This window comes from Narcine bancroftii, chromosome 6 (assembly GCF_036971445.1).
Source record: "Narcine bancroftii isolate sNarBan1 chromosome 6, sNarBan1.hap1, whole genome shotgun sequence".
Taxonomy (NCBI): Eukaryota; Metazoa; Chordata; class Chondrichthyes; order Torpediniformes; family Narcinidae; genus Narcine; species Narcine bancroftii.
Window position 1 is genome coordinate 233,825,827 of NC_091474.1, and position 20,412 is coordinate 233,846,238.

A 20,412-nucleotide genomic window follows, 5' to 3' on the forward strand; every position below is an offset into this window, starting at 1 on the left:
CATAAGGCATTGGTCAGACAACACTTGAAATATTATGAACAAATTTGGGCTGATATCCAAGGAAGGATATGTTGACATTGGGGAGGGTCCAAAGGACATCTACATGGTTGATCCACAGAGCTAAAAGGTTTTCGTATGAGAAGTGTTTGAAGGCTCTTGGACTGTACTCATTGGAGTTCAGAAGAACAATGGGGATCTCATTGAAAACTATTGAATACTGAGAGGTCTAGTTAAGAGTGGATGTGAAGAGAATGTTTCCTATGGTGGGGAAGGCAGTGGGCATATCCTATACAAAATCATCCCTTTAGAACAGAGATAAGGAGGAATTCTTTTCCCCAGAGGCTGATGAATTTGTCATGAACGTCTGTGGAGGCCAAGTCATTGAGGATATTTAAGGTAGGGGAGGATATGTTCTTGATCAGGCAGGGAATCAAAGGTTATGAAAATGGGAATGAAAAGGATAGTAAATTAATTAGCCATGATGCAATACAGGGCAGACTCAATGGGCCAAATGGTCTAATTTCAGTCCAATGTCTTTTCGTCTTAATTTTAGAAATTATTTATGTCAATTAGCATATTTAATAATTGAAATTTCCCATCACCTGGAAAAATCAAATTATAGGATGTTCTCTGTTACACACAATTCCATTACTGAGAACTGTTTGCAAGTGGGAAATGAACAAAAAGGATCAGAAAATACCTATGATGGAAGTGTGAATGTCACAGGAAGAGTTGTTGTGTGAATAAGTGAATTTGCTCAGAGCTCTTCACTCTGTTCAGCTCCACCCAGCCCCTAATTGTTATGGGTTAGGTAAGAAGAGAAGGCACGTGGAAATGCTGCTTCCACTGAGCACAAGACGCATGCAGCAGCTGGCAAATGCATCCCCATCCATAAGTCTAGCGTTCACAATCAGGGAAGGACCTGCATTGTAAAATTTAAAAGTATTCATGTCACAGTTTCTATACAAAAGTGTTGGAGAAACTTAACAGGTCCTGCAGCATCCATAGGAGACAAAGATATAGAACCAATATTTTGGACCTGAGTCATTCATCAAGGTAGGAGCAGAAAGCAGAGAGGTGCTTGAATAAAAAGGCTGGGGGAGGAGGGAAGAAGGGGCAAGGGAGGAGCATAGGGCAACGGGCTAAAGGTCATAGGTGGACATGGATAGGAAGGCAGGAGAGAAAAGCTGAGAATTGATCAGAGAAAGAGATAGCTTTGTGAATGCACAGCTGAAGGAAAGGAAACAAGGATAGAGGAAGTGAGAAAGTGTGAGGAGCTGCAGGAAAGGAGATATAGGTGTAGAGAAAGAGAAAGACTGCGAGGATGTGGTGAACGGTAACCAGAGAAGTCATTCCTGGATGGAATACAAGGTGTTGTTCCTCCAATTTGCAGGTAATCTCAGTTTGGCAGTGCATGAGACTATGGACAGTTATGTCAGAATGGAAATGAGCGGGGAATTGCCATTGGGAGATCCCTGCTATTACAGCAGAAAGAGCAAAGATGCTCAATTAAGTGCTCTCCCATTCTATCCCTCTACAATGTAGAGAAGGCCACAACCAGGTGCAGTTGATGACTCCCGCAGAATCACAAATTAAGGTGTTATTGGAAGGACTATTTGGGGCCCCAAATGTTGGTGAGGGAGGAGGTATGGGCACAAGTGTAGCATTTCCTGAGGTCACAGGGGTAGGTACCAAGGGGGCAATTGGTGGGAAGGGATGAGTGAATGAGGGAGTCACAGTGGGAGGGGTCCCTGCAGAAGGCAGAGAGGGGAAGATGCATCTGCTGGTCGGATCATGTTGTAGGTGGCAAAAACTGCGGAGGATGATATGTTGGATGTGGAGAATGGTGGAGTGGTAGGTGAGGACAAGGGGAATCTGTCCTTGTTACATTCTGGAGACAGAGGGGGCAAGGGCAGATTGCAGGAAATGGAGGATATGCAGGTGAGGGCTGAGGATGGTAGGAGAGGGCAAGCCATGTTTTTTAAAGAAGGAGGATATCTCAGATGATCTCACATGGAAGACTTCATCCTGGGAGTAGATGCAATGGAGCCAAAGGAATTGCAAGAAAGGAAAGAAATCCTACAGGGGTGTGAAGAGGCTGTTGTCCTATTCTCCTCCCCTACCCTTCTTCCCTCCTCCACCTGCCTTTTATTTAGGCATCTGCCTGCTTTTTGCTCATACCTCAACTGAGGGCTCAGGCCAGAAACATCTGTCATATTTATTTTGCCCTGTATGGAAGCTGCAGGACCTGCTGAGTTTTTTCAGCACTTATGAGTATTAACTACAATTGCAATGTTGACAGACTTTCTTGTTTCACAAATGTCACATGCCAATTTGCAGCAATATAACAGGAAAATTTTGAGATCTCAATGTTCTTGATCATCTGCATTTACCTTGAAAGTCAGCTTAATGGCTTTATTCGGTGGCTTCATTTACTTAATGTCTAAAATATTTATAATTCTTCACATGAAAATAATTCATGTTTCGTCATTGTTATGCATGGAAAAGGCACCAAACAATCAGAAAAACCTTATGGATGGATTTGGACAAATGGACTGACAGGACTGCTCTTGTAAGGAGCCAGCAGAGACCCAATGGGCTGATAAGCCTCCATTCATGTTGTCTCAATTCTACAACTCTCCAACCCTATTTTAAGTGTGCAATTTAACTGCAGAAATCATTTTGCTGTAAACAAAGCCAATGTTTCCCTCTGATAATTTTTGGGGGAATAATTTTTGAATCTTTTTTGACTGAATGTTCAGCAAGTTTCATTATGTTAAAACAAAATGCCATGAAAAATATAGTGATTTGTACCTACCTTGTCTTTCTTTTCAAGCAGTAACTGGAAACCTTCTGACTTCTCTACCATGAGACTATCATGTAGTTTATCTGCTTTCTGCATCAGTAGATCAAATTCATTGGCCTGAATGACCTCATGTGCATCTTTCCCTGAAGTTTCAAATGCAGAGTTTAGAGTACAATGTTTTAATTTATCCTCTTCAGATTCTTCTTCTGTATCTGTGTGTGCGGTAATATAACTGCAAAGTAAAAAAATAAGTTATTACAATGAGTTTACTTGAGATCAAAAGTCATGTAAAAAATAGTAACGAAATTAATCAGTGGACAAACAGCAGAACAGCCAAGTAGTAAAACATGAAAATCTGCAGACACTGTGTTTGAAGTAAAAACCACAGTAGGTCAAACTCAGCAGGTCAAGCAGCGTTTTTTTTTGATTGCTATATAAAGGAAATTGTTAGAACAGCCATATAAATGGTTGTTATGTTTTAAATTTACTTTCTACTTTCACTATAAAGTCCTGGTAAACTCTAAGACAACAATCCTTTAAGACTAAAACTGTAGCATATGCAACAAAACATCAGTAGCTGGCATAAATAAATAACAAGTAAGCCAGGCAGCATCCTGTGGAGAGAAAATCTGTTAACATTTTAGATCAATAAACCTGAGAAGTGAGAAAACAAGTGCAGAGGAGAGGGACTGATAATGGAAATAGGAATACAGATGCAGTGGATGACTCCTGCGGATTCACAAGTGAGGTGTACCTTTACTTGGAAAGACTATTTGGGGCCCAAAATGATGGTGTGAGTGCAAGTGTAGCATTTCTTCCAGTCACAGTGGTAAGCACCAAGGGATCTGTAGGTGTCATCTACTGCCATGTCTCCTCTCTTTCGCTGTCCCTTTCTCCTTTCCTCCAACTCCCCAACCTTTTCCCTCTCCATTCAGAATCCTAAACCCCTATCACTTCTCAGCTTTAATTCTCTTCTGCCCTCCCACCATATCCACCTATGATCTCTTATCTGTTGGCATTTATTCCTCCCCATGCCCCCCCCCCCCAACACCAACCATTTTATTAAGGCACCTGCCTGCTTTCTGAATAGACTCAGGCCCTAAATGTTGGTTATATACAGTACCTTTGCATCTTATGGACACTGCCTGACCTGTTGAGTTTCTCCAGCACTTTTGTATATTGCATATGTGAAATAGGAGGTCCACTTTTTGCTCTCATGTGCATTCCACATTCACCCATTGAACTAGTAACAAATAAGCTGTGTATTCATTAAGTTGTAAACATAATCTTTTTTTTTGAGGTTGGTGGATTGTCTTTTGTTGTGACTTCCACAAGGTCTAATATTCTGAGCTCATCAGGCACATGTATCTCATAGATCAGGTATGAATATATAGACCTGATGATTTTTATCTATATTAATAGACACTCCTCCTAGCATAAGACTCTTCAATTGAAATACAAAAATGTGATGATATTAATTCCAACAATGCTTTTGCATTGTTTTGATATCTGTGATGGGAATGTTGCACCAAGCAGCAACAAACCTAAAACTCTTACAAGATCTAATTTGTGGAACTCCCTATCACAGAAATTTGTTGACGCTAGTTCACTAGATATTCTGATTTCAGAAGAGAGTTGGATATGACCCTTATATCTAAAGAATCAAGGGCAAAGAGAGAAAACAGGAATTGGGTACTAAAATCAGCCTTAGATGTATTGAATGGTGTAGCAGGCTTGAAGGGTTGAATGGCCTTCTCCTGCTCCTATTTATAATGGTTCTATATAAGTGTTGTAGGAATTCCAAAGTTGTGTAATGTCACTTTTGATGAGTTATTTATATAATTACACAATTTGGCTTTATCCTGTAAAAAAGTACATATTACAAATCATGAGAAACAATAATCATGGAATTCAATAATTTTTCAGTCTTGAAGGATCTAATAAATCATTAAAGACAATAAATGCATATGATGGTAATTTTTCAGAAAGAGGAAAACGCACGAGGGGAGAGGTAATGCACGTTAAGAATGGTATTTAAAGTTTTCAAGTTGAGAATTACAAATTATTTATAGACAGCGTTTTCTTTCACTGACAGTTTGTAGCATGCCCATTTAACAAAAAAAAAACCCTGTATGGCATTAAGATCACTTAACAATTCTGGTGAAAATCCAAAATCCAAATGATGTATTTCTTGAATTGCAAAGCAGAGCCCAACATTTATTGAGAATTCTTCATTTTGCTGAAATGTGCTAAATCTTTTCAAAATCTGGCATTTATATTTTAACCCAATTTCAAGGCATGATTTTTTTTTTAGTTCCTTGTCCTTCACAATGTATTGCATAATTACTGCAAAAATAGTGGACATGCATCGCCATAGTCATGGATCGGAGAAATGAAAATTCTCAGGCTGTGCCGTAAGCATTCTGAAGAACATATTAAATTACAGAAACCCTTTTGCATAGAATATACACAATATTATAATTAGAAATCTTGGTGTGAACCAGTTAATAATAATAGATTCCATTGGGTTTTGCCACAAAAGGAATCAATAATAAACAAGGCTTTGGAAACACAATTGAAAGCAAATCGTCATGATTGCCAAGTAATATCCATGAAGTCTTAGATAAATATAATCAAATAATTCGTGTATCAGCTAGTGCCAACAACCCAGGTTTGAATCCGGCACTGTCTGCAAGGTACATTCACCCAGTGTCTGCATGGGTTTCCTCCAGGTGCTCCGGTTTCCTCCCACCCATCAAAATGTACAGGGATTGCAGGTTAATTGGGGTTTCTGGGCAGCACAGGTTCACGGGCTGGAGGGGTCGGTGACCCTGCTGCATGTCTAAATTAAATTAAACAATGTCATAATAATTGTGAACAGGGCACACCAATTATGGAGCATCTGAATAGGTGCCAGGAGGAGTAGAATAGTTAGATAAAGAATCAAGGAGCTAAAAAGTAATTATTATAATGTTATATACCCTGGAGTCCTTATGATTTTCAAAGTCAAAAGGAATCAAAAAGAATATACAGTGTACAAGACAAGATTTTCAGTTTTACATGTTGAAGGCAAGATTTTCAAGATTTGACCTTCCTGCTCAAATCATGGAGAAATCTGATAACATAGCGAGATGCAGGCAGATTTTATCACTGTTCTTATTAGAATTAGGGACACATTATGTAGAGGCCAAATAGAATATTTGATTTTTCTTTATCTATTGATAAACAGCAGGGTGGCAATAGAGGGTGAAAGTTCTGCATGTACTGAACAAAGAATCACAAACCATCTGCCTATTCTCCAAGCTGTGTGCATGCTTTGGGAAAGGAGAACGGAGGTGCAGTTTGAAATATGCAACTTGGGTGAGTCAAGGACACTGATAGCTCCTGCTAGCAGAACAACTTTTCAAAAGATTACCTATCTTCAGAACTGATAAATGTGAGGTTGTATATTTTGTCAAGAAGAGCTATGAGGATGTGAATCTTGGGGAGGAAGATGAAAAGAACCAAGTTTAAATATATCAATCAATAAAAGTTGTATCAAAGGTTTGCAAGACCACATAAAAGCAAACCAAAGTACAAAATGCTACTTCTAGAGGGGAAGAAAAGCAGGACATCTCTACTATACCTACAAAGAATTTTAGAAAGACCATACTGACCACCAAGATTTGGCAAACCTTGAGTCTGACACCAATAAAATGTGAATTTCTGGTCACTATACACTACAAAAAGGATATGGATGTATTCGTGAGGTCATGGAGAAAATTTATGAGGATGATACAAGAAATGCATGGTATTAGAAAAGTATGAATAGTTGGAGTCTGAAAAATTATGAACATTTTTGATAATTTACCGAGAGGAAATGTTTCAATTTGTGTAGCATAATTAGAGAGCATCAAATTAAGATTGCCACCAAGAAATCCAATAGGAAATTCAGCATATATCTCCAGCATAAAGCAGGAGTCAGTGGATGTTTGGTATGACATCAGAAACACTGGTAAATTTCTACTGGTGTGTGGTGGAAAGTGTGCTGACCGGCTGCATCATGGTCTGGTATGGGAACATAAAGCACTGCAAAAAGTCCAGGACATCACAGATAAAAGTCCTCCCCACCATCGAAAACATCTTCAGCAAACAGTGGCATCGGAGAGCAGCAGGAATCATCAAGGATCCAGACTACCACCCAGCAAATGCTCTGTTTTCATTGCTACCATCAAGAAAGAGGTATAGGTGCCATAAGACTCTCACCACCAGGTTCAGGAACAGCTGCCACCCCTTCACCATCAGACTCCTCAACAACAAACTCAATCAGGGACTCTTACTTTTGCATTTTATTGATATTTTTTCTTCTCTCTGTATTCCACAGTCAGTCTGTTTACATTTCTTTGTTTGCATATATATATTTTGTCAATTTTCTGTTGCACTGCCAATAAGTGGTAATTCTGCCTTGCTTGCAAGAAAAAGAATCTCAGGATGGTGTGTGATGTCATGAATGCACTCTGACAATCAATCTGAAATCTTTATCCAAAGATTTGTGGGAATGTTGAGATTGCTGCCGCAATTGAAACAAATAATAGAGGATTGAATGAATTGCATGAATTGGATTGAATGAAGTTTATTGTTGGGGGCGTGACACGTGATGATGTGGGGTTAGACTGCAAATCCCTACTCTCCTTGATAAAGTTGAAGAAAAGTGACAAAAAATAGTTTTAAAAGTTATGGAAAATAGAAGAAAAAAGTGTTTAAAGATATATAGAAAAGATCAACATGCCACCAAAGAAAGACAAAGCTACTACAGTGACACAAGAAATTGAACAAAAAAGAGACGAAGATAAGGAAGAGAGGCCTACCTTGAGGAAGGATCCTAGAGCTGTCCAGAAGATAATATCCAAGGGAGATAGGCCAGAAGCTGGGGAGTCCTTGGACACTGCTGTGCATTGTCTCCCCCCAACAATGGCTGACTACATCGGGAGAAGAAGTGACTGTGCATGCTTGACTCCTCGTGCATGCACAGAACACATTAAAGAAAAGGAGGCAATATTTTAAAAAATTCATGAAATCTCCAGCTCCAGTGAACAAGAGGGGGACTTGGAAGAACAAGGAAAATGTCCAGAATAAGGAATTTCTAAGCAAAAAGGGAAAAGAATTACAGATATTTCTATGTATGGAAACTTTTCAGCAGTGTATGATGACAATGGCAGATGAAGTAAAACAAAATGGAGAGAAAATTGAGAGATTAATGCAACAGGTGGACATGAGTTTTGAAGTGGTGGATTTCAATAGAAGGAATAACATCAAGATTGTTGGACTTAAAGAAGGTGATGAAGGTCAAGACATAAAAAGCTTTTTGCAAAGTTGGATACCGGAATCTTTGGGACAGGCTGAATTTCAAGGAGACCTGGAGATTGAGAGAACCCATCAATCACTGAGACCAAAGCCACAACCTGATCAAAAGTCTTGTCCAATACTTGTTAAGTTCCTTCGATATGAAGTAAGAGAGAAGATATTGGAATTGGTAGCAAAGCAAGCTAAAGATTGACAATCACCTCTGATTTATAATAGAAATAAGATTTTATTTTATCCAGACATAAGTTTTTAATTGTTGAGAAAGAGGAAAGAGTTTAAACCAGTTAAAAATATTTTGTGCAAGAAAGGCTATGCTTTTGTCTTGAAATATCCAGCTGCATTGAAGGTTTTTGTCCCAGATGGGAGAAATAGATTCTTTACTGAGCCTAATGAGGCAAAAGGTGTATGCCGATTCATTGTCTGAAAGATTCTTGAATGGTTTATATTCCAGAAGCTGTTTTGCTGTAACTGGAAAAAAAAACAATTAAGTTTTGAGAGAGTTTAAATGGGGAGGAGGGTTTAACCTATAGGTGATCTATATGCATTTTAGAAGATCTATGAAAGAATCAGAATTGATGATAAGAATATAACAGGGGATTGTTTGGCATATTGAGTGAGTTAGTGGGGAATATGAAGTTAACTACTGCAAAGTCATGTGCACTAGTGCGGTTATAATCACATCCCGTATAAATCAAGGGAATAGAGACGGAATAGCATCACACACCTCGGGAGGGGGAGGGTTTCTTTCTTAGTTTTTCCTTCCATTTTTTTCTTTTAAACCTGAATCAATTAAGGATATTGTAACATATGTTATTAATATAGTGGGAGTGAGAGGAGTGGGAGAGGGACGTAGGATGGACAGGAAAATGGAATTTTATTAATATTAATGGAATTCAGAATCCAATAAAGTGGGAAAAAATATTAAGCTATATGAAAAAGATGAAAGTAGATATAGCTTTTTTGCAGGAAACTTATTTGACTGAAATAGAACATGGGAAGTTGAAAAGAGATTGAGTTGGAATGGTATTAATAAATAAAATTTACCAATTAAAATATTGGATACGACGAAAGATAAAGCAGGAAGCTATGTAATGATTAATTGTCAAATTTATACTGAATATTGGACATTAATGAATATATATGCTCTGAATATAGATGAGAAATTTATGCAAGATATTTTTATGTAATTATCAAATGCACGGGGAAATGAATAATGAGTGGAGATTTTAATTTTACTTTGACTCAAAATTAGATAGATCTGGTGGAACTATTGTTAAAAATAAACTAGTTAATACTATAACAAATTTTATGAAGGAGATGAGACTTATTGATAGTTGGAGGAAGATTCATACTAATGATAGAGATTACTCATTTTATTCTTTTAGACACATATATATTCACATATAGATATGTTCTTATTCTCCACAAAATTGCAAGTTAGAGTTAAAAAGATTGAATATCAAGCAAGAATATTACCATCTTTAGTTATGTCAATTACTTTGGAAGAAGAACAAAATGTAGATTATAGATGGAGATATAATACGGCAATTTTAAAGAGGAAAGATTTTTGTGCATTTATGAGATAGCAGATGAAGTTTTTTCTGGACACTAGAGTACAAATAAATTGATTATATGGGATTCTATGAAGGCCGATTTAAGAGGACAGATAATAAGTTGTACATCTAAAATAAAGAAAGGATATGAGAGAGATTGATCAATTGGATAAGGATATACAGATATTGTGTTTAGAAAGAGTTGCATGTTCAGAATGAGAAATTAAGCTTATTAGAATCAAAAAAATTGAAACTTAATACAATGTATTCTTATAAAGTAGAAAGAGATATAAGGTGTACACGACAGAAATATTATGAGCTGGGGATAGAGCGCCTAAAATTCTAGCACGGCAATTAAAAGCAGAACAACCGTCAAGAACAATAATTGCAACAAAAAGCGAATCTGGTCAAACTACCTATAAAATGCAGGAAATTAATGATGAATTTTAGGAATTTTTATTAAAAATTATATCAATCTGAATCTTTGAAAGATGGGGAAAAAAAATAGATGAATATCTGTCACGTTATATTACCCGAGTTAAGTATGTAGGAAAAAGTGGAATTATCAAATTCTTTTAAATATGAAACTTTAATGTCTTTTTCAAATAATAAGACACTGGGAGAGTATGGTTTCTCATTGGAATTTTATAAAGAATTCAGAGTTATTAATTCTGTTTTTATGGGATTTATTGGATCAAATAGAACATTCTAATGATTTACCAGAATAATTTAAAACAGCTTTAATAAGTTATTCCAAAAAAAAGAAAAGATCCTCTGTTACCATCTTCTTACAGACCAATATCATTATTAAATACAGATTATAAAATTGTATCCAAGTTACTAGCAAACAGGTTAGCTAAATGTTTACCAAATTAATAAATATTTATAAAACTGGCTTTATTAAATATAGAACATTGGCAGACAATATAGTTAAAAAGTTTACTAAAGGTAGCCCAGAAAGAAAAGATACCAGCAGTTGCAGTGGCTTTAGACATGGGAAAAGCATTCAATAGATTTAATTCATCCATGGTCCATCCCTTCGCAAGCGAAGATGAACACAGTGCCTTGTAGCTTTTCAAGTATTTTTATAAATTGGGTAAGAGTGTGGAATGAGCTGCCAGTTGAAGTAGTGAATTCAGAGTCAATTTTAACATTTAAGAAGAATTTAGACAGGTACACAGATGGCAGAGGTATGGAGAGTTTTGGATTAGGTGCAGGTCACTGGGACTAGGCATAAAAATGGTTTGGCATGAACTAGAAGGGCCGATGGTACCTGTTTCTGTTCTGTAATGTTCTATGTACCTTATTTTCAACTATTTCTGTTTCATAACTGTCCCGATGTTCTCTCTGCCAGAAGATAGTCTGTGGATAGTTAGTAATTTATAAAATCTAGTAATATATAAATTAGATTATCAAATTGAGGCTGGTGTTCACATCCCGCTTCCCAATTCTGTTTCATATTTATTGTTAATAGCATTCATACAATTACCCATCTTAATTTACTGTGCTGCAATATTGCCATTCAGAAATTGAGGACACCACGTTCAATCATTGATATATCCATTTAACCACGCCCTTCGTCCAACACCAAATCATATTTATAACAACACTTTTGGATTTGTCTCACATTCAGTTTCCCTTAATCTGTTTCAACAAGATACATATGATCTACAAAATCCTTAAAATCGAGGAGCTGGTGCATTTTCATCCCCAAGCCTTCAAAGCATGGCTCTGTGGTGGTAAGGTTCTGAGGGAGTGCCGGTATGTATCTGCAAGGGATTTTAATTTAACTTGGACATAGTTTGAATATAGGTGATAGTTTGCTTTGATTAGTTTTATTACGGTTGGGCGATTTTTCAAGCCATTCTGTAAAAATAAAAGCAATTAATGGCCTCTTCAAAATATCTGAAGCTGTCCATGATGTAGAAAACAGGAAAAGGATGTTTGCATTATATTAATTGCAGGGATTGAACATAAATCCATTTGCTCTTGTGGTTTTCTATTTTCATCTTGATAGTATCAAAAGTGATTGATGACTAATTCAGGGAAACTTGTCCTTCACATTCCATTCTGCCCAGGGGCGCATTAATCACAGTGCTATCCAGTGTTAAATACAAATTGTACCCAGTCATGATCTTTTCTCAGATTCAGCAAAATTTCTTCCAAAAATCATTCACAAGGCAAAATAACTGTCACACCTTGCTCATAATAACATTTAACTACATACCAAAAGAGTAATATAATGAATTATTTTGATCTGTTTTGTGAGAGTTTGCTGAAAAATATCGCTGAGGAAGAGGAAATGGAGTTAACTAAGTCTGGACATCAAATTGAGGCAAGATATTTGGTCTCCAGATTTGTGTTATATTTAGTGATGTTCAGCAAACATTGTGAGAAGGACTGGCCAGTGGTCAAGCAGTCAACCAGCCCTGAGCTATCATATCAATAATAAACTACCTAAGTCCATGGAAATGTATTGGAGGAAAACACAACATCTTCAGGAAATGGAGAGAAATCAACACTGTAAAAATAACTTACAAAGCACAGGTAAACAGAATGAAACATTAAAACTTATTCACTGTCAAAAAGAACAATTTTCCAATAAGAAACATCCAAAGTAAAAGTACTTTTCCAGTCAGCTAAACACAATATCAAGGGAACCACTGTTAGCAGGACACAATTACAGTATCAATGACCAAATTTCAAATCTGCCCCTGCCTGTAAGGAGTTTGTACATTCTCCCGTGCCTGCATGGGTTTTCGCTAGATGTACCAGTTTCCACCCTCCAAAACCTACCGGGTTGTGGGTTAATTAGGTGAAATTGGGCAGCACAGATTTTCATCATGTTGTAAATAAAAATAAATAAAATAAAATTTAAAAAAAATTGTAACTGTGCACAGTTCAGGCCTAGTGATCATTACATGAAAAAAAATCTTCCAATTACTGAGCTGGGGCTGTTACAGTACACAATTTATAAATTAGGTTAATTGCATCTATAAATTAATATTGTAATCTTCAATGTGAATAAAATAGATGTTTTTCACAAATATGAACCGAGAATTAAATGAATGATCTTTATTAATGATGTAATAAAACCTGCCGTAGGTGATGCCGGTAGAGGACCCATGAATCATGGGTCCTCTACCGGCATCACCTACGGCTCCTAGAACGCTTCCACCAGCATTGTCTCGCTCTATCCTCAACATTCATTGGAGCAACTTCATCCCTAACATCGAAGTACTCAAGATGGCAGAGGCCGACAACATCGAATCCATGCTGCTGAATATCCAACTGCGCTGGGTAGGTCACGTCTCCAGAATGGAGGACCATCGCCTTCCCAAGATCGTGTTATATGGCGAGCTCTCCACTGGCCACCGTGACAGAGGTGCACCAAAGAAGAGGTACAAGGACTGCCTAAAGAAATCTCTTGGTGCCTGCCACATTGACCACCGCCAGTGGGCTGATATCGCCTCAAACCGTACATCTTGGCGCCTCACAGTTCGGCGGGCAGCAACCTCCTTTGAAAAAGATCGCAGAGCCCACCTCACTGACAAAAGGCAAAGGAGGAAAAACCCAACACCCAACCCCAACCAACAAATTTTCCCCTGCAACCGCTGCAACCGTGTCTGCCTGTCCCGCATCGGACTTGTCAGCCAGAAACGAGCCTGCAGCTGACGTGGACATTTACCCCCTCCATAAATCTTCGTCCGCGAAGCCAAGCCAAAGAAAGAAAGAAAGAATAAAACCTATTTAGAGAAATCTTAGAAAACATAAACTTTCTGCAAAAATTTAATTTGTGATTTGAGTTCGAGAGGGGCATGAGAGTACTGTATAGTTTCAAAGTTGCAGCACATGGTAAATATTATTAAAATTGAATTCAGTACTTATTTATACTCATGACACTTTTGTTGAATTAATAGAACTGATGTTTTCCTTTGTAGTTTTATTATTTTATACTATTTCTAAATCTTTCTATTCCAAATTCTTTGATTTATAAATTATCACGATTGATGTCACTACAAAGCATAGTTAAATATTTTTACTTGATTAATAATCACCATAACATTTTATGCAAAAATGAAATAATTATGATTTGCAGTCTTCTAAGCATAACATAAACCATGTCAGATGACTCAATACTACTTATGCTGGCAAAGAAGCGAGCTGCCCACCAGGCTCACCTTACAAAGCCATCCTGTCCAGAATAGAAACAAGCCTTCCGTCGCGCATGCAGCCATCTTCAGCACAAACTCCGGGCAATCCAAAATGAGTGGTGGACTAGCCTCGCAAAGCGAACCCAGCTCAGCGCGGACATTGGCGACTTCAGGGGTTTTTACGAGGCTCCAAAGGCTGAGTACGGCCCCTCACCCCAAGTCCAAAGCCCGCTGCGCAGCTCAGACGGCAAGCGACAAGATCTCCATCCTCAACCGATGGTCAGAACACTTCCAATCTCTTTTCAGTGCCAACCGCGCAGTCCAAGATTCCGCCCTGCTCCAGCTCCCTCAACAGCCCCTAAGGCTAGAGCTGGATGAGGTCCTCACCCGGGAAGAGACATATAAGGCAATTGAACAACTGAAAAGTGGCAAAGCAGCAGGTATGGATGGAATCCCCACAGAGGTCTGGAAGGCTGGGGTGCAAAACTCTGCATGTCAAACTGCATGAGTTTTTCAAGCTTTGTTGGGACCAAGGAAAACTACCTCAGGACCTTCATGATGCCATCATCATCACCCTGTTCAAAAACAAAGGCGAGAAATCAGACTGCTCAAACTACAGGGGAATCACGCTGCTCTCCATTGCAGGCAAAATCTTCGCTAGGATTCTCCTAAATAGAATAATACCAAGTGTCACCGAGAATATTCTCCCAGAATCACAGTGCGGCTTTCGCGCAAACAGAGGAACTACTGACATGGTTTTTGCCCTCAGACAGCTCCAAGAAAAGTGCAGAGAACAAAACAAAGGACTCTACATCACCTTTGTTGACCTCACCAAAGCCTTCGACACCGTGAGCAGGAAAGGGCTTTGGCAAATACTAGAGCACATCGGATGCCCCCCAAAGTTCCTCAACGTGGTTATCCAACTGCACGAAAACCAACAAGGTCGGGTCAGATACAGCAATGAGTTCTCTGAACCCTCCTCCATTAACAATGGCGTGAATCAAGGCTGCGTTCTCGCACCAACCCTCTTTTCAATCTTCTTCAGCATGATGCTGAACCAAGCCATGAAAGACCTCAACAATGAAGACGCTGTTTACATCCGGTACCGCACGGATGGCAGTCTCTTCAATCTGAGGCGCCTGCAAGCTCACACCAAGGCACAAGAGAAACTTGTCCGTGAACTACTCTTTGCAGACGATGCCCCTTTAGTTGCCCATTCAGAGCCAGCTCTTCAGCGCTTGACGTCCTGTTTTGCGGAAACTGCCAAAATGTTTGGCCTGGAAGTCAGCCTGAAGAAAACTGAGGTCCTCCATCAGCCAGCTCCCCACCATGACTACCAGCCCCCCCACATCTCCATCGGGCACACAAAACTCAAAACGGACAAACAGTTTACCTATCTTGACTGCACCATTTCATCAGATGCAAGGATCGACAAAGAGATAGACAACAGACTCGCCAAGGCAAATAGCACCATTGGAAGATTACACAAAAGAGTCTGGAAGAGCAACCAACTGAAAAACCTCACAAAGATAAGAGTATACAGAGCCGTTGTCATACCCACACTCCTGATCGGCTCCGAATCATGGGTCCTCTACCGGCATCACCTACAGCTCCTAGAACACTTCCACCAGCGTTGTCTCCGCTCCATCCTCAGCATTCATTGGAGCGACTTCATCCCTAACATCGAAGTACTCGAGATGGCAGAGGTCGACAGCATCGAGTCCACGCTGCTGAAGATCCAGCTTCGCTGGGTGGGTCACGTCTCCAGAATGGAGGACCATCGCCTTCCCAAGATCGTGTTATATGGCGAGCTCTCCACTGGCCATCGTGACAGAGGTGCACCAAAGAAGAGGTACAAGGACTGCCTAAAGAAATCTCTTGGTGCCTGCCACATTGACCACCGCCAGTGGGCTGATATCGCCTCAAACCGTACATCTTGGCGCCTCACAGTTCGGCGGGCAGCAACCTCCTTTGAAGAAGACCGCAGAGCCCACCTCACTGACAAAAGGCAAAGGAGGAAAAACCCAACACCCAACCCCAACCAACAAATTTTCCCCTGCAACCGCTGCAACCGTGTCTGCCTGTCCCGCATCGGACTTGTCAGCCACAAACGAGCCTGCAGCTGACGTGGACATTTACCCCCTCCATAAATCTTCGTCCGCGAAGCCAAGCCAAAGAAAGAAAGAAAGAATAAAACCTATTTAGAGAAATCTTAGAAAACATAAACTTTCTGCAAAAATTTAATTTGTGATTTGAGTTCGAGAGGGGCATGAGAGTACTGTGTAGTTTCAAAGTTGCAGCACATGGTAAATATTATTAAAATTGAATTCAGTACTTATTTATACTCATGACACTTTTGTTGAATTAATAGAACTGATGTTTTCCTTTGTAGTTTTATTATTTTATACTATTTCTAAATCTTTCTATTCCAAATTCTTTGATTTATAAATTATCACGATTGATGTCACTACAAAGCATAGTTAAATATTTTTACTTGATTAATAATCACCATAACATTTTATGCAAAAATGAAATAATTATGATTTGCAGTCTTCTAAGCATAACATAAACCATGTCAGATGACTCAATACTACTTATGCTGGCAAAGAAGCGAGCTGCCCACCAGGCTCACCTTACAAAGCCATCCTGTCCAGAATAGAAACAAGCCTTCCGTCGCGCATGCAGCCATCTTCAGCGCAAACTCCGGGCAATCCAAAATGAGTGGTGGACTAGCCTCGCAAAGCGAACCCAGCTCAGCGCGGACATTGGCGACTTCAGGGGTTTTTACGAGGCTCTAAAGGCTGAGTACGGCCCCTCACCCCAAGTCCAAAGCCCGCTGCGCAGCTCAGACGGCAAGCGACAAGATCTCCATCCTCAACCGATGGTCAGAACACTTCCAATCTCTTTTCAGTGCCAACCGCGCAGTCCAAGATTCCGCCCTGCTCCAGCTCCCTCAACAGCCCCTAAGGCTAGAGCTGGATGAGGTCCTCACCCGGGAAGAGACATATAAGGCAATTGAACAACTGAAAAGTGGCAAAGCAGCAGGTATGGATGGAATCCCCACAGAGGTCTGGAAGGCTGGGGTGCAAAACTCTGCATGTCAAACTGCATGAGTTTTTCAAGCTTTGTTGGGACCAAGGAAAACTACCTCAGGACCTTCATGATGCCATCATCATCACCCTGTTCAAAAACAAAGGCGAGAAATCAGACTGCTCAAACTACAGGGGAATCACGCTGCTCTCCATTGCATGCAAAATCTTCGCTAGGATTCTACTAAATAGAATAATACCAAGTGTCACCGAGAATATTCTCCCAGAATCACAGTGCGGCTTTCGCGCAGAGGAACTACTGACATGGTCTTTGCCCTCAGACAGCTCCAAGAAAAGTGCAGAGAACAAAACAAAGGACTCTACATCACCTTTGTTGACCTCACCAAAGCCTTCGACACCGTGAGCAGGAAAGGGCTTTGGCAAATACTAGAGCACATCGGATGCCCCCCAAAGTTCCTCAACGTGGTTATCCAACTGCACGAAAACCAACAAGGTCGGGTCAGATACAGCAATGAGTTCTCTGAACCCTCCTCCATTAACAATGGCGTGAATCAAGGCTGCGTTCTCGCACCAACCCTCTTTTCAATCTTCTTCAGCATGATGCTGAACCAAGCCATGAAAGACCTCAACAATGAAGACGCTGTTTACATCCGGTACCGCACGGATGGCAGTCTCTTCAATCTGAGGCGCCTGCAAGCTCACACCAAGGCACAAGAGAAACTTGTCCGTGAACTACTCTTTGCAGACGATGCCCCTTTAGTTGCCCATTCAGAGCCAGCTCTTCAGCGCTTGACGTCCTGTTTTGCGGAAACTGCCAAAATGTTTGGCCTGGAAGTCAGCCTGAAGAAAACTGAGGTCCTCCATCAGCCAGCTCCCCACCATGACTACCAGCCCCCCCACATCTCCATCGGGCACACAAAACTCAAAACGGTCAACCAGTTTACCTATCTTGACTGCACCATTTCATCAGATGCAAGGATCGACAACGAGATAGACAACAGACTCGCCAAGGCAAATAGCGCCATTGGAAGATTACACAAAAGAGTCTGGAAAAGCAACCAACTGAAAAACCTCACAAAGATAAGAGTATACAGAGCCGTTGTCATACCCACACTCCTGATCGGCTCCGAATCATGGGTCCTCTACCGGCATCACCTACAGCTCCTAGAACACTTCCACCAGCGTTGTCTCCGCTCCATCCTCAGCATTCATTGGAGCGACTTCATCCCTAACATCGAAGTACTCGAGATGGCAGAGGTCGACAGCATCGAGTCCACGCTGCTGAAGATCCAGCTTCGCTGGGTGGGTCACGTCTCCAGAATGGAGGACCATCGCCTTCCCAAGATCGTGTTATATGGCGAGCTCTCCACTGGCCATCGTGACAGAGGTGCACCAAAGAAGAGGTACAAGGACTGCCTAAAGAAATCTCTTGGTGCCTGGCACATTGACCACCGCCAGTGGGCTGATATCGCCTCAAACCGTACATCTTGGCGCCTCACAGTTCGGCGAGCAGCAACCTCCTTTGAAGAAGACCGCAGAGCCCACCTCACTGACAAAAGACAAAGGAGGAAAAACCCAACACACAACCCCAACCAACCAATTTTCCCTTGCAACCGCTGCAACCGTGTCTGCCTGTCCCGCATCGGACTTGTCAGCCACAAACGAGCCTGCAGCTGACGTGGACATTTACCCCCTCCATAAATCTTTGTCCACGAAGCCAAGCCAAAGAGAAATACGATATATGCCCACCTCACTGACAAAAGACAAAGGAGGAAAAACCCAACACCCAACCCTAACCAACCAATTTTCCCTTGTATCGGACTTGTCAGCCACAAACGAGCCTGCAGATGACGTGGACATTACCCCTCCATAAATCTTCGTCCGCGAAGCCGCCAACCCAAAGAATATGATCAAACCCCACAAGAAAAAAGCTCACAAAATCAAATATTTAGGCATATTTGTGACCAGATGTTAGAAACTTAGCTCAGTTCTTAAAATCTTTTAAAAATCTTTACATCAATTCCAACCATCTTCAAAATTTTATGTTTCATTGCTTAATTTATTGCATGTCCTAAAACCCTAAAGTAGCATTACTATCTATGAGGCATAAACTAAGAGTGCAGTGGAATAATCTGCTTGCCCAAAGGAGTTCAGTTTTGAAACACTTTTACACCTTCCAGGACAAATTAGCTCACTTGATTGGGATCCCACTAATCAAATGATCAATCTATATATCAGGTGGGCGGCAGACTTGCCATCGTGGTTAGCGCGACATTATTGCAGCACCAGAAAACTGGGTTTGAATTTGGCTGTAAGGAGTTTGTACATTCTCCTCGTGTCTATGTGGGTTTCCTCCGTGTGCTCCGGTTTTTCCCACCCTCGAAAAAAAAAGGGTTCATAGGTTAATTAGTGTATTTGGGCAGCATGGGTTTATGGGCCGGAGGGCCTGTTACCATGCTGTACATCCAAACTGTTTGAAAAATTATGACTGCAGGATGCAACATTCACAAAACATATTGCAGTTACTGACCGAAGCTAGACCAACAGTTCTGCTCAAACCCAGACCTCAAAGACAGCAGGGGTAATGAACACAACTACCTGCAGATAAACATCCAAGTTGCACATCAACTCAACTTGGAAATTTATCACTGCTCCTAGATCCTGGAACTCCCCATCCAGAAATTCTGTTTGAGCATCTTCAACTGAAGTAAACAGCAGTTCAAGGAGGTGGTTCTAATGAACTGGCATAAACTGGCATAATGACCTTGGCAGTGACACCCAAATCCACACCACCACCCCTTCCCAAAAAATTGAACATCCTCTTTGAAGAAAACATGTTTGTTCAACACTTATTCATTCCATTCCTTTACTATTTATGTTAATTTATATCCATTCATTAAGATAAGACAGATAAACTCGGCAAGGATAGGTACAATGGACCTCTGTCAGAAACATGGTTGAGGGATGGGCAGATCTAGCAACTTAATATTCCGGGTTACAGAAGCTGAAGGCGTGATAGATGAGGAGGCAGGAGATGTTCCTGATCAGGGACAACACAACATTGCTGAGAGGGGTTATTTCTGGTGCATTATTCAGTGAGAATATATGGGTGAAACTTGGAAATATGAAGGGGGATTTGTACTATAGGCTTTCAACAAGAATTAGAAGTGACAAATGTCAGAGATTGCAGTGAGCTGTTAATAATAATAGGCTTATAATAGTAGTTGATTTTAACCTTCCTGATAGTGTAGAACTAATCATAGTGTGAAGGGCTTGGACGGGATGGAATTTGTGAAGTGTGTCCAGGAAAATCTTCATAAATAATATTGTTTGAGAACAGGTAACAATAAATCTCTTTTTGAGAAATGAGAAAGGGAAAATGACTGAAGCACTTTGGAAAAAGTGACCATAATTTTCTGTTTTAAAATAGTTATGGAAAAACATGAGCCTGGCCCACAAGTTAAAGATCTAAATTGGGCAAGGTTAATTTTTATGCTTGATTGTAA

The 20,412-nt window shown here is 40.2% G+C and overlaps 1 protein-coding gene across 2 annotated transcripts in view; it reads right to left on the bottom strand.

Moving 5' to 3' along the window:
• LOC138737139 (regulator of microtubule dynamics protein 2) overlaps window positions 1–20,412 on the bottom strand; it is a 101,091-nt gene that overhangs the window by 63,797 nt on the left and 16,882 nt on the right. For both annotated transcript variants that reach the window (XR_011340780.1, XM_069887705.1), the window contains exon 2: window positions 2,819–3,038. Coding sequence is in view for 1 of the 2 variants with exons in the window: in XM_069887705.1 (XP_069743806.1) it covers window positions 2,819–3,038 (220 nt within the window). In the remaining variant the exon portion in view is untranslated. The remainder of the gene's footprint in view (window positions 1–2,818; window positions 3,039–20,412) is intronic.